Here is a 15,780-nt window from a genome sequence, read left to right on the forward strand (position 1 = left end):
TACTGCTAACCATGTTGACATTAGCTCATACCCAATTGGCATATTTCATTTACTTATAGGTCCCTAGTAAAGTGTGCTGCCGGTGCCCAGGGCCTGTAAATGAAATGCTACTAGTGGGCCTGCAGCACTGATTGTGCCACCCACTTAAGTTGCCTTTTAAAACATATCTTAGGCCTGCTACTACAGACCCTGTGTGTGCATTTTTAATGCCATGTCGACTTGGCATTTTAAACCAATTGTCAAGACCTAAACACCCCCTTTTTATTACATATAAATCAACCCTAAGGTAAGCCGTAGCTAGTACATAGGGAAGAGGCTGTGTGATTAAAATGTAGGACATTTACTTTAAAGTTTTGCATATCCAAGTAGTGAAAAACTTCCAAATTATTCATTTTTCACTACTGTGAGGCCCACCCGTCTCTTAGGTTAACATTGGGAATTCCTTATTACACTTATTAGCTGTACTTCCTGAATGAGAAGGAGTAGCTCTATCATGTTTCATGTTTCATGTCATTGGAATGGTAATGATAAATCCACTTTACTGGTCAAGATTAATTTATCACTACCCTTTTAGAAATATAGCGTTTTTCTGCTCTTAGCACTGTGTGCCTACAGCCTGTCTCCAATACATGTCTGGGGTGGGTACCAGCTGGACTTTGTGCACTCTCTCTGGACAGCTATATACAAAGGGAGCTTAGGTGTACTGAGTGTCCGCCCACATCCTGATGGGCCATCCGGGCAGGATGGGAGGGAGGAGCTGACACTTACATCTGAATAGCCTGTGTCATGTCCCTACACAAAGGGATGTTGTGAGTTTGGAGGCAGAGCTCGGAGGGAGGACCTCTGTTGACTTCAAAGTCCCTCTTTGCCCCCAAATCCACTTTAAAGGGGCAACTGATATAAGTCCTGGTTCCCCGACCCGACCAAATCATACACTACTGGACCCGTGAAGGAACTCTGCTGTGCTGCTACTAGGACAGCCACTCTGCTGGAGAGCTGCTCTGGAAGAAGTGTTTTTCTTCAGTACTGCTCTTCTGCCTGTTACCCTCTGCCTTGCTGAGGGAAGGACTGATGTGCTGCTACCAGGACTGCCCATCTGCTGGACTGCTGCTCTGGAAGAACTGATTTTCTGTTGTATTGCTCTGCTGCCTGCTACCCTTTGCCCTGCTGAGGAAGAACTGGACTCTTTGACGAGAAGCCAGAGTGATCTCCAAGGGCATGCTTGCTTGCCTCCTGTTTTAAGACTCAGGAATTTCCAAGTTCACCCCCTGCTCCAGTTCCTGGTCCATTGGAAGTGGATATCGGTGCTTGCTCCAGTTGAAGCGACACATCCTCTGCTGTATGAACCAGAATTGCTGCATCGCCACTGTTGCGGAAAGGCTGCCAAATAAGAACTGTTCTGGAGCAAGGGCACCCTACTGCAGCAAGGGCGCCCTAGTGACTTAAAAACACAGAAGGCCCTACTCTGAACATTGCAGTACAAATAGTAACACTCTGAATAGGAGCCATCCAAGACTTCTTTAAAAGCTGATCAAATTAGAGTATGTTCTAGTTCTTTGTTTAATTTTTGGCATGAACCTGAGAGCACATCACCCTTCATAAGCTATGGGACTATCCAAATGTCTTTGGAAAAAACCAAAGGATCTACACTGGAGCATGAAACAAAGAAGCATCTTCCCAGTAACACTTACTCAGAGGATAAGCCTTCCAATGTTTCAGAAGCTAAAGTCTTCCTTGAAATTTTCAGCTATCAGAATTCTCCTGAACCTTATATTCTGGTTGTCCATATTCTGTGATTGGTGGAGGTTCAGGTGACATTTGATGGTAAGGATCAGGCACATATGGCTTTGTCTGAGAGGAATGAAAGATAGGGTGATTATTCAGAGTGCAAGGTAACTTCAACTGAAAACCCACAGGGTTAATTAACTAAATTTGTTATCACAAATGACCCAAAACAACCATGGCTAAAATGTTACTGCTGAAGTATGAACTGGGATAAACTGAGCAGACAACCAAACCTTTTTCTCAGCACAAAAAGAATGGGAACTTGATTTTGAAACGTCAGTAGGCTTTTCATGATTTTGGAATCATGCACATTTTCTGGACTGAGTTGTATGTTTTTTTATTTGGCTAAAGTATTCTATAGCCACATGACGAAAAGAATCAATTTTGGAAGGAAACTTGCAAAATAATAATGATACTTTAATAGCACTATGGGTAGCAATGCTATAAGAAAACGTTTACAACTGAAAGATAGTAAAGCCAGTTTTCTTGTGACAGATTTCTGAGTACCTCTAGCAGAAACCATTGTGTGAGATAATCAATAAAGGCAAAATACATCTTCAGAAAAACACTGCATCATTTTTCAGTTGCATTGCAATGTAATATAATGCTATTGGTAGAGTGCAATGGTTTTGTAAAATGTTTCTTGGAGCTTTGGGATTTGGGACAAGGGTGAAAGATTAGTTGATGAATAGTCAAGTTTCAAGACTTTACGGAACAGAAGAAATTGGTCAAATGTTATACGGCAGAAAGGAAGAGAATTACATATTATAGCTCCATTATTGAGATTGCTTAACCACGCGTTCTAGAACTGTGAAATCTAGGAATGGTAAGGAGGCATACATCCGAAGAGCGAAGACAACAGATTGGGCCGTACCGATTACATTTGAAAAATCAGGCCAAACCGATGGAAGGCACACTGGACTATACACCTGGACTTAAACATGGTAATTTGTCAATAAGTGGCCAATGCAACCAGGAATGCGCAGAGTGTAAAATGGTCTGCTTAGACAGCTGCAAGGAGAGGTGATCACCTGTAGTTTGAGCAAGCAGGAGTTGGTGAAGGATAAAGAAGGGACTTCCCAAGAATAGGGATTTGCAATAGTGTAAACAGCTGAAAACGGGGGCCTAAATTACAGGCTGATGAGTGTGAGCCTGCAAGAATAGAAACATGTTATGCATGAGTTTCAGCAATCGAAAGCGGGTGGATGACCGTTTGCTGGCGAGAGCCAAGAACAGTTACTTATGGTCCTGATAGAAACATCAGTTTCTCTCCAAGGATCCAGGGTAAGGGGTTCAGCCTCACTCTGGAGGTAAATATCCAGAAGGAAGAATAGATTTAGAGTTGTTATAAGCGGTTAAGAGGATCTTGGTCTTATACGAGTTGAGTTTTGGTGACAAGTGACTCATCCAATCTGCAACTGAGGTCATGCAATTTTGAAAATTGTGATAGTCCGCACCGTCAAGGTTTGGATATCATCGCATCGCTCATGAACTCGAACCCATAGAATTAAATCAGGTGAGCAGCAAGCAGGCAGACATAACGATTAAAAAGAGTGGGGCTCAGGTGCCCTGAGGATCACCAGATGAAGGAGCTTTATCTGGCACAGAAAGGCGCTAACTAGATTACTGGAGATATATTTGCTACAGAGGGCTTCACACAATATTTTTCAGAAGATGCAAAATAAGTAATACAAATCTGTCTAGGTTGTAAACAACCATTCAGGGGCTATCTATAGATAAAGCTGCAAAACTCTAGAAGGCTTAAAATGCAAGGATTTATTTTGAGCACAAATGAAGTCGACAAGAGCAATTCTTGGAAAACCATGTTCTTGGATTGTAAAACCAACTCCTCCATGACCTGAAACAGCAGAATCATGATACAGCTTCATAATTCTTCTGACAGAATAAACATAGAAATTGGTGGCTGAAATAGTACTGTTCATTTTGCCGAACAAAGGGATTCTTCAAATAAAGATCTTCCAAAGCATTTGTTTTCAACTATTCTTGTACCATCTTTACTCTTTCCAGAAAACAGACAGAACCGCTCACAGAACGCATTGTGGAATATAAGTAATAATGAAATCATAGTCCGGGCCACAGGAATTATGCAACAGAAGTGACCAAATTGTGTTGGAAGAAATGGCAAAATATGCGGCGTAATGAGGCACATTTTTTTTATATTATTCCTTCCTAATTCTATTCCATTTCTTCAACAGGTTTACACTGTGTGGGCAAAAGGTTTCAACTCAGTGTGAGTTTTAACACCCAAATACACAATAAGCATCAGAAAAGGGATCAGTCAACTTTTACATAAGGTACCTCCACTGCGCAGCAACACGTGTCGCTGTCTTTTTTGTAATCTGTTTCATCCAGAAACCTTTTTTTAGCAAAATCGGTAGATTATGCAGCAGATGATGGATGGTGTGGCAAAACCATAGTTATGCGGAAAATGCAAACGCCGCAAAATCGCATAATTCCTGTGGCTCTGCCTGTGGGCCAGTCCGACTCCACATCCCAGAGGCAGAGACGTGGATGATTGCGTGAGGGAGCGTCCCAAAACGAAGTCGAAATGACCTACATTATTTCCCGGTAGGGTGTTGTTTTTCGTGAACAAATTACTCAACCCGTTTTACCACATCAGTATGAATTTAAGGTAACGTCGTGCTTCGTTGTTGCGGCTCTCAGATAACTTCTCTTTGACCATCAACACGCACAGAGCAACAACACGGAGTCTTTTGTGCCGCGCAATATGTAAAAGATATCATCAGATACATGTGAGTAGTTTATTCGCTTTATTTTATTGGTCTAATGTCAGTGTCCTGTGTGCAACGATTGTGAAGGAAGTGGAAGGTTGGTCCACGAGTATATTTTCTAATCTCTTGTTTCGATTTCCAGGAGCGGAGATAACTCGACCTTTGCTTGGCAAGGGTGTAGCGCCTCTGATAACTCTACGAACGCGGCGCGAAGGGGCTTTACAAGCGAGGATCAGTCAATGATTGGCAAGCACGTCTCCCCTTGCGAAAACAACTGCTCGGAGCGGACGAGTGCTGTCCTGTACACAAGAGACAACTAGAAAGCTAGCATTCCACGTCAGAAGCGGCATGGGCAGCACGCACGAAGACGGCGTGGTCTACACAAACGCCTATCACGACACGGACTCACCCGGCAGTTCCTTAAGACATCGCGAGACTCACTGTTCCAGGTAAAACTTTTGGCTGAACTTTTGTTTTTTGTGGTTTCCGGTTCAGTAACCAATGGTGTGTTGCAGTGTCTGGCTGGTACAGACAATTGGCCCAAGAGCACCAATGTAAAAGAAGCCCCATTACCTCATCAGCTGGCTCAAAAAATGGCCCACTTTTGCAAATCGGACAGTTTTGAACTTGTAAAGATATGCTGTATGGGGTTTTTGTAAGGTATGGGAAACTTCATGCATTGGCGCTGGTTACAGGGAATGTTTGTGGCAGTATCAAGGGAATCAACAGTGAAAACTGGCTCCCAAGGCCATGACACAGGTCCAGAAATAGCCCGAAAGGCCAACACACTGACCAAGGACAGCCCTTCTGGCACTGCCACTGAGGCATAATCTGCCAGACCACTAGCAGAGATTAACAGGTTCATAGGTTAAACACATCTGGTTGAACATGACTAATGTGCAGAATGAAGCTGGTTGGACTCTGGTGGACTTCTTACTTTTATGAACTGATAACAGTGCTTTTCTTACAAAGCTACAGAAGTCCAAAACACCTGAGGGTTGGGGGAGTTAGAATGTGTTTGATTCACATAAATGCAGAGAATTAGGTTACAATGGGAATCTGCCCCCCTCCAAATTGAACTCTATAACCTAGAAAATGGCAAGTAAGGGAACACTGTATGGTTGACCAGTTATTCCTTAAGAAACTAGTCGTTTGTGTCACACTGATCTCCAAATCGACCAAGGATCCAAACTCTAAAAATGTAATATAAGATATGATCCCAAAGAAAGCATCAGATTGGCATGTGTACTATTTTTGTTCTTTCTTTTATTGCTATATTTCTTTTCACATTTGTGATGTATAAAAATACAGCCAACGCGTATCAACCTACAACCTGGGGACTTCTTCACGTCTGTTAAAAAAACATACAAAACAGCAACTTAAAAATCATGTGAACAACTAAGTACAAAAACATTTTTACGATACTCAAATACAAAACATCCTCCAAGACAGTATGCCCTTGCACAATCTAAATAACATTTAAGACAAATATTAAAACACATAGAACAATATTTAAATGTTCACTACATGTATCAATCACGTTTGTGAAGACACAACAAAAAGAAAGACAATTGTACATTACATCCTTCATTCAAATGTTGCCCTCAGGAACCATACTATCAAATCAAATTATAGACAAAATTCACTTATTTCTTATTTGTTTGTCCAACGCCTCGTTGATATTTGCAACTTGACTTAATGATCACATAGGGGAACACTTTTTTATTTGTTGATATGATTATTATCTTTCACATATAACATGCCGGTGCTGAATATAAATCAGAGAGTGCTTCATAAGTGCTTCCATTTTACTAATCTCATAAATTTAGTAGGTACCATAAAACAGAAAACCTATGAACTCCTCAAAATGTGTTATTTGTGAACTCTCTAATCTAAGCCAGCTCTCGGCAACATCATCCCTTTCTGCCTTTTGTTGGAGTTTACCCTCAAACCATAGTGTCCAGAAGGCTTCTCTTTTGATCCTCCATCGATTTCTTTCACGTATTATCTGTTGATTTGTCACCTCTGTGATGTGGTTGTACATTGTACGCTTAGCAAAGACGTTTTATATCCCTGGGATGGCATTGGATCACATGACTTTGGGAAGACTTATTACTAATATTATTACCTTGATGCCAGAGGCGTTTAAGCTATGGCTGTCTTGTATCACCTATGTAGGGACATTCAAAATTGATAAATACTTTTTCTATATTACTCCTGGCATTGCTGTATGATGCACCAGAGTGATCACTGCTGCTAATCCTGCATGGTCTGGACACTAATGTGATCTTGCCTTACTTGGTCACTACAAAAAACCTAAAAATATTAGTTGTACTGGATGTTTTTCATCGAGCATAAGTAGCCCATATTACAAAAAAGGGCAGAGACCCCCTGCTCTAGAAAGAGCTGAAGCAGATATTATTTAATTCGATGATGTGGCATATGTAAATTATAGCGTATTTTAATTGCATTTATATAGCTTCAATTTATTCTGATGAAGATTTAACAAGTGATCTGAAAAGAGACGCATGTTCTCCATGTGCCTAAAGAGAGCAGATTAATTTTATTTTTATACACTTTTCTCCATTCAACATAATCCTAACAAGAGTTGTGGTGATCCATAGGAAGTTAAATGAAAACTTATTGCAACTCTTCAGATCTCGTTCTACGGAAGGAAGACAAAAACATTGCTTACTGGTTAGAAAAATGCTGTATCAGCCTTTTAGTGAGATTTCAACCAAATCTATATCAGAAGGCACTAAGCTTACACATTGGATTTAATGGGAGTGATGCACACTTACACCCCTCACCACAACCGCCACTGACTACATACAGTAGAATACGTAAGACAAATAGCAGAAATGGAGAATGGCTCATGAGATAAGTGCGAAAGTAGAAATACTGGACATCGCTCTATACCTTGACACACAACTGGGCACAGATGTCTGCAGACCAACCTGGATACCTAAATACAATGGAAGAACTTTTAGTCATCTGCCATTAAATATGCTAAATCTAACTTCTGCAGTGAGACAATATACCTTTAGATTATCTCTGTGTAACCAACTCTCTGTGTCTTCAGCATGAAGCCGAACTTCCTGAAACTGAAATAAAAGATATAAGTGATCTCTGAAATGCTGATTAAAATCCCTCTCTATTGACAAGATGACTTCCTCTAACATTATTTACAAGTGCCCCCTGATACGGAATAGTGTAATTTCTGAAATCTCTTAGACACAACTGAAAGTAATTCATTTTTGTTAGTACTCTGTGATTCATATTCTGGGTGACATAGCTATCACTTACTAAATACTATTTGTACCTAAATGCACATTATATAAAATATAATGATCAATGGTGCTTTAACCATTTTATTGCAGCTGTTGAAATTTTACCAACTTGCGCGTTACCTTTACAGTGCGGCTGTCAGGAAAATACATGAAAAGAAAATGCTTCTGGTGAATACATTTGAAGCATTACTTGAAAAAAATCTAACTTTCAGTATTTTTTTGTTTTGCTATACCACCAGCATAGGCTAGTGGTGTGGACTACTTTCACATTTGATCGGTGCCAGGAGGTATAACGCTCCCCCCTCTCCCAAGCACCGACCTCTGCAGGAGAAGCAGCTCTGGAACAGGGACAGTATCCCCTTTCCAGTGCTGTCTCTTCTTTGTGGATCCCTGCTTGGGGATCATCCTCAGAGTGTGTCCCCGAAGGAGGGATCCACCATACTAGTCTCAAGGGAGAAGTTCATGGCAAGTGTAGCAATACTTGCTGCCCCCCAGGGGGCAGAGTCAGGTTTTGCTCCCAAAACCTGACCACGGGGGGAGGGGTGTGGTAGAAAGCTCAATAGACACCAGGGACTTTCTCATGGCAGTAAATAAAGAGAATGGTGCTGCCTAGCCTGACATTACAGCATGCACCGACTCCAGTAGGCGCATAGATTCCCATTTGTAAAGCGCAAACATATCACCCCTAAGGGTTTCAAGGCACTGGGGGGGCTGCCAGGAGGATTAAGTGAGCTACTGCCCAGAGTCAAATGATGCTGAGCTGAGCTGCCCCTGTCGCCGGGGATCAAGCCATGAGCCCAGCGCTCCAGAGTCAGCCGCGCTGGCTGCTGCGCTAAACCTCTCCCTCTAGGCATAAAGTCTTTCAGCTTCCCCAGGTAGGCCACACAGGTAGGGTGTTTGAACCAAGTCTGTCCTCCTGGGTATAAAGCCCATTAGATATCAGCAATTTCTTTTTCGGGGCAGCCTTCTGGGCACAGCCAGTGCACCACACCCAGGGTAATACAGTCTTTCGGTTTCCCAGGGGTGGGGGGAATGCTAGGTGGTTGTAAGTTTGTGGCTCTCCACAGATTCAGGTAGTTTCCACCATATAAATTTGAGTAATAGGCATGATTTCAGCCAAAGGTTGAGATTTGCAGGGCATTGTTGGTAAGATTCTCAGATGTCCCACCATCATGAACTCAACTAGGTGTCTAGTTTTCAGACATGTCTGGGTTTGGTAGATTTCCCTTGGTGGCAGCTGAGCCTGGGCCTAAATACCAGAGCTACCCCTATTGACAAAACAAATAATTTGTTTGACAGCAAATATTGATGTCTCCATGTCTTTTGTGTCACGAGTGCTATGCACTGCCACACAAGTGGGGTCATGTTTTTATCTGGAGAAATGTGTTAAAGTCAGATTTTAGGAATTTTGTGGACTCCTACAAATTCCAGAAGTTTTGGACATGGAAATGTGAAGAGGTTGCATGCATTATCTAACTTTTTAGGTTTGCAGCCTTTGTGGGGTTAAAAAACATTGGGGGATCCACACAAGTCTCGCCCCTCTGGTCTCCCCCGTGTGTCTAGTTTTCGGGAATATCAGGGTTTAGTAGGTTTGCCTGGGTGGCAGCCAAGTCCAGACTCAAACACTTCCCCATCACCAAATCATGTCATTTTTTTACAGGAAATGCAGATGTCTCCACATTGGGAGGTTTTTGGAGCCTTCTGTTAGCACTAGGCCCAGCCCACAAGTGGGGTAGCATTTTTATTGAGAGAAGTATGGAAACACTGGGTGGTAATAATTTTGTGGATCCCAACAGATTTCAGAAGTTTATGTCACAGAAATGTGAGGAAAATGCATAACGTTGGCCAAAGGTTGAAATTTACAGAACATTGTTGGTAAGAACATGTTGCAATATTCATGCAAGTAATACCTCCCTGGACTTCCTGGATGTCTAGGTTTCAGAAATGTCTGAATTTGGTCTATTTCTCTGAATGACCGCTGAGCTCAACCCAAGTACTGCAGCCATCTCTATCACAAAACTACATCATTGATTTGACAGGAAATGGTGATGTCTTCGTGTTTCGTTTTTGGGCATTTTGTGTCCAGTCACCAGTCCCAGCTGCACAAGAGGGGAGAAATGTGAGTATGGCGGGTAGTAGGAATTTTGGGCATCCTTGCATTATGTGTAAGAACACGTTGTGGAGTCCACACAAGTCAGACCACCCTGGACTACTCTGGCTGTCCTGTTTTTAGAAATGTATAGGTTTGGAGGTTTCTTTGGGGGGCAGCTGAGCATAGGCCCAAGTACCGCAGCTACCCCTATTGCCATAACAGGTCACTTTTTAACAGGAAATATTGATGTCTCCACGTTACATTTTGAGGGTGTTAGGTCATAGGGGCACTAGGCCTAGCCGCTACAGTGATTTACTGTGTTTATTGGGAGGAGTACGAAAACACAGATTGTCTAGCATTTATTAAAAATGAAATTTCTCTCCGATTCTGGTTTCCAAATGTAAACCGGTGAGCAAGAAAGATCACATTTTGCCAATTGCCCTCTGAATTACATGATAGCATTTGTAAACCCAAATTCAGAGCTGCACAAATAACCATTATTCCAAGTATCAGTATCAAGAGTGCATTAAAAAAATTCCTTGTTTTTTTTCATTCCAATTTTTTTATTATTTACATGTTACCTTATTGTTGCATGGTTATTACAGAATACAATTTACATGAGAAGCTGCAGATTAGTTGTTGGCTTAGGATACCACATGTTTTTGGACAACCAACAAACAGTTGTGGGCAGAAAGATCTGATGGGCGTAACAGTATATTGTTTTTGTAAATCAGACATCTGGACAAAGCATTTTTACGTTTCACTAAAAGCGCGCTGTCAGGAAAAGCTAGTGTCCTTCCACTTACCACAGACAGGCACCTGCAGGTACTCTTTCTTTCACTTTTCGTGCCTCTCCTTTAACCTGCCATCCCTCCTCATTCTTTTTAAAACATCCCCCCAACCAACCCCCTACTTCTCTTTAATACTCCTGCCCCCTCCCCCAATACAATGCTTATTTTTCGTTGCCATTTCTTGTTAGGTCGAGCCTGGGCAGTGCTTGCGCTGCTCTGCAAGGCATGCTGTATTGAGGTAATGACTTGAAGCTCCGCCCACTCTCCACCCACGTTTTTCATTGGCTTGTGTCATTGTCCACTGTAAACTGTGGCTGTTCATTGGTCAAAAGGTTTAGTAGTCCCTCCTTAGTACTCCCTTGTCTCATTTTGTAACCTCCCATGGCTACACCCTCTGTTACGTGTGTTGTTGCTCGGTAGGCTTTAATTACAGCCTCTGAGCACTATTTTCTCAAATAGCGTTGTCTTACCTGCTGTTGCAGGCAGGACTTGGTCTCTACTAACGCTTTTTAAAAAATGTTATAGCACACATTTGCAATGCAATAGGTCTTGCATTTGTGAGAGTTTAAGCTATTGGCATTGTAAATGACCCTAGAGATTTACAATTGCACCTAGAGATTTTCTATATTTATAATTGCAAATGACAATGCCTTTTATTTATCTGTTTTAAAACCAACACATGATTAAAAGGAATTGTCATTTTACATGCCAATATCTCAAAGACTCATAAATGTGAGACCTATTGCATTGCAAATGCTTGTTTTTTGTTGTGGTCACTCTTCCTCTTGACTTTTTCTGGACCCTCTGTTCTGCTCAACTTTGGTTCTGTTCTGCAAACAAACCTGTCCTCAGCAAACCTAGAAGCACTTCTTTTGCATTTTCCTGCACTGCAACATTTACCTATTTGACATTGTGACCGAGTGGTACTTCTAAAACCCAGACATCACAGTTGACAGAGCAATGCCTGCATGTCCTTGAGATACCTCCTTTCTCCTGTTATTCTCCAAAAGAGTATGCATTGGACTGCTGCTGGCGATCGACGGTATTGAAACACTTAAAACAATAACATGTTCCTTTTTTGTAGCCCCGGGGAGATTAGGGGATTTGCCCAGAATAACAGGATATTGAGCCGACACCAAGACTCAAATCTGGTTCCCGAGCTCCAAAGTAGGTAGCTCTCGCTGCTATGCCACATCCTCGCCCCTCTGTTGCCATTAAGCAGGGTTCTGCAAAGTCAGCCGTGGAGGACCGGATTCATGCCAGATTTTTAGCATATCTCAGTTTAGATAAATGTAGTTATAATTAACCGTCATGGGCCCGGCCCTCCCGGACCCACATTGGAGGACCCGGCCATACAAGATACTAAGCATAGATCCTCTGCGTTGCCACTGCCTGCCACTCACTGGCCTGTGAGCACTATGAATTTCCAGGTCACCCAAAAAACAAATGACTTATTGTGAACTTAAAATGAGTAGTCTTTACATTTACAAAACACCAAAAATATGCAGTGAGCCTTTTAATAATCTAAGCACAAACTCCATTTGGAGAAAGGGTTACATGTTTCATACCTGATATTCCTATTATGAATTTTCACTTTGAACACACAAGTACACCAATTCCCAATACACGTTTAATTTTGTTTTGATGTTAATACATAATATGTAATGATTCTGTTAATTAGTTTTACATCCATATTATGCGTTTATTTTCACCTTGAGGCTGCAATAGGGCATATTGTTGGCTAATCAGCAGATTCATTTACACAAACCTACTTCTTAAATCTTTATTAAAGAGTGCACTTGCTGTGATGCTGTTCTTACCTCACTTTATGCCCCTGGAGTGAGGACAATTTAATAGTAAAATAAATTGAACTTTAGCCATCCCGAATGAAAAATAAGGCCATAATGCACCATTATCACTTAGAAAGTCTACCAGGCAAACTGTGGGTGTGTTACTACAGTCAAATGCACTGTCCATTCGATATTTGGTGCATCTTTTCACAATTGCTCCCAATTTCTGCTCTCTAAGTTTAATTACTGTTTATGTATTTGAGAGGTTAAAGGAAAACCCGCTTTTTCTTAAATATATGGCGTTTGTTTCAATCCTTAAAACACCCAATCCCAAAAGTATATTTAAAAAAGACATCATATTGAATCGACTGCTTGTTATTGGTGTTCGAGACATCTAAATATTGCATAGAATGTTATATTAGAAGTCATTTTCGGCAGTGATTATGTCTGCTCAGCATATGATAATTAAAATGAGAGTGCAACGACATTTGTCCAGTCTTTTCCTAAAGAACGTGGTGTTCGAGTTCAAAAACAAAAATAAAGGAAAACATAGACATGCCTGCAAACCAAACTTTAATCTTGGGGAATAAAGGGATGACAAAATAATGCTTTATTTAAATTTGTCACATTTTGGGTGCGCATTGGTCGCAAACTAACCATTCTGCGCAAAAGCACTTAAGACGTGGTCAACTGGCGAGTTTTCCAGTCCTGGATTTCTCCTTTGAACAAATTGAGAGATTTTAAGCACATCAGGTCTTTTTTTCATGGGCTTCAGTTTCTTTGTTTACAGATGTTGTGAGCACTTAGAAGCCCCGGGCACTTCCATTTTAAAGTTCTGCCTCCTGTGGGCATGCCATGTCAGTTAAAGCTATTGTTCTTTAACAAGCTTTGTAGCCTGTAGGTTTTGCCTATGGGACATCTATTGGGTTTTCAATGTTTTTTAGACATGTTGCACATCAGCGCGTACATTGACCGTGTTATATTGCTTTTTTTCTTTATGCCATGGAGCACAGAGCTGATGTACAAGATGGCTAAAAATACGTTGACAAACTCAATAGATGTCGCATAGGCAAAACCTATTGGCTTTGACAGTGCTTGATTTCACTGTCTTACTTTCATGGTCTAGTTTCTGTAGCGAAATCATGAGCTATCTATACAAATCACTGCTTTCTGAATTGAGACTTTTGTATAGTGTGCATAGTTTTCCAAATTCATCCATGAGTTTCACACCTGTTTCCATCAATAACTGCACACACATTGAAGTCAAAATAAATAATAGGAAAAATGGACTACCACTTTGAAAAGTGCAAATATTGTGTTAAAACTGAATGTTTTTACAGCTCTGCTTGTTCCTCAAATATGGGAAATTAGTATTTAAAGCACTGCAAACCTTTTGTTGACATTTTCTTAAAAATATGCTTTGCTGCACAGCACTCTTCCTATTTTTTTTTAAACACACACAATTCAGCTATTTTTGTTTTTTTCCCCCTGTTCCCTCCAGGCAAATCCACAAACCCTGCATACTTTTAAAATCCTCAGGATGTGGAGACAAAAAGACACAAATCTGGTGTTTATATGAGGACTTAAGCACAAAGTACCTGGAACATCAAAATAAGGGCTTAGCACTGGGGTACAAAATTGTCAGCAGGCAAGGGGGGTTAAAGATACAATACTTTCAGTTTCTTCACAAAAATAATTCAAATTCAAAACAAAATGAAATTAGTCCATAAAGTCTTTGGCAAATTCTAATTAAAAAATAGTTCAAAAAGGGTTCAAAGGTTACCTTTTCCCAAATGACATGGCTTCTAAAATACTTCTTTCCAGAAAGACATATTCTCTCCCACATTCATTACAAATGCAAGAATCAAGCACAAAGTAGTGGCTGGAAAAATATTGAAGCCCCACAAATGTGAAGCTTCTTTCCAAGCTGCACCAGCAGTAGATGTACCCCACCATTCTCGGGGAGTACTCAGTGCAGATGGACTTGGAACACTATGTACCTGTTCTCTGCAGCAGTAAGCCGGCCTCCTGACAACCTAGTGTGAACCTATGTAATGCAATCTAAAAGTGCAATTAGATCTGGCCTTTAAAATATAGATAGATGTTACTAGTAGCACACATAAGAATATTCTAGCTCATGGGTACTCTCAAACATTTGCCCCGGGCCACAAAGTATGGACTTTGGTGTGACCGAGGGCTGCACTGATGCCAGCAGGGTGGCGGCAGGGTTTCCGGGTGGGTGGGGATTGTGTAAGGTGGTCTTAGGGGAAGCAAAACCTGTACATCTATTGGCTGAATTACACGTAAAACCAGAAAACCTGGGAATAATCCCCGCTTTTCCCTTGACCAAACTGTGATCCTAGGCGATTTTGTTTCCACTTCGCCTCTTCTTTTCTTCATCATGGAATATAAGAGGACCTCGAAATACAAGAGTTCAGAATGTGCATTGTACAGAACCTTCTCCTAGGTTTGATTATAATGTTGCCCATGTATATTAGCAACCCCGGCCACCCACAGGGTGCACATGACAACTGAATTGCCTCTTAGTTCGTTATTGCATTGTTGTCAGGGTGGGGTGGGGAAGCATGAATGTTTCTAAATTCACGTTTGAAAACTATTATTAAAAAAAAATACCTCTCAATCCAGTGGTATCGGTACAACGCTTCAAATGTTACTGAAATACACTTTTTATCATTTCGAAGAAACATAATCCTGTTTTTGCACTTATGTTGCAAGATGTCTTTAAAAATAAAGGTGTTTCTAAACGTAAGTGATTCAGGTACCACCTAAAAAATTTTTTTACATTGATACTTGTATAGCGCACTACTCACCCACAAGGGTCTCAAGGCGCTTGTACGAATACCGCTGTGGAACCTGTCCTGGCTTTCCCTGTGAGGTGTCCACTCCTGGGCACCCCCAGGGTAAAGGCCAGGCATCCTTAGCGTTGTGGGGGCCGTTGTGGAGATTAAGCAAGGTATTGCCCAGAGTTGCAGAGTGGGACTCCATGATTGGAATATGCACCGAGGCGAGAATTATCAGGTCCAGGGAATTTTGAGCCCAAGATCCACCGAGGCGGGGAATCGAACCCTGGTCCCGGCCTAGACCTCTGCATCAGGGTCTGCTGCTCTAACCATTAAGCCACACTTCCCCACCTTAGTTCTTTCATAACTTTAGTTGTCCTGCAAGTTAATACTTGTCTGTTTATTTAACCTTTTTTTCTGAATATTTGGCAGCCCGTGCCGCTGTTCACCAGAGGGGCAGCATGCCTACTTTGAGTAT

General features: G+C 41.4%; 1 protein-coding gene across 1 annotated transcript in view; it reads left to right on the plus strand.

The window, feature by feature from the left end:
* Nucleotides 1-15,780, plus strand: part of LOC147696877 (N-acetylated-alpha-linked acidic dipeptidase 2-like) — a 699,908-nt gene that overhangs the window by 13,162 nt on the left and 670,966 nt on the right. The window contains exon 2 of the mRNA XM_086933985.1: nt 4,681-4,987. Within this exon, the coding sequence (XP_086790111.1) occupies nt 4,887-4,987 (101 nt within the window). The 5' untranslated portion in view covers nt 4,681-4,886. The remainder of the gene's footprint in view (nt 1-4,680; nt 4,988-15,780) is intronic.

This window comes from Lissotriton vulgaris, chromosome 8 (genome assembly GCF_964263255.1).
Source record: "Lissotriton vulgaris chromosome 8, aLisVul1.2, whole genome shotgun sequence".
Lineage (NCBI taxonomy): Eukaryota > Metazoa > Chordata > Amphibia > Caudata > Salamandridae > Lissotriton > Lissotriton vulgaris.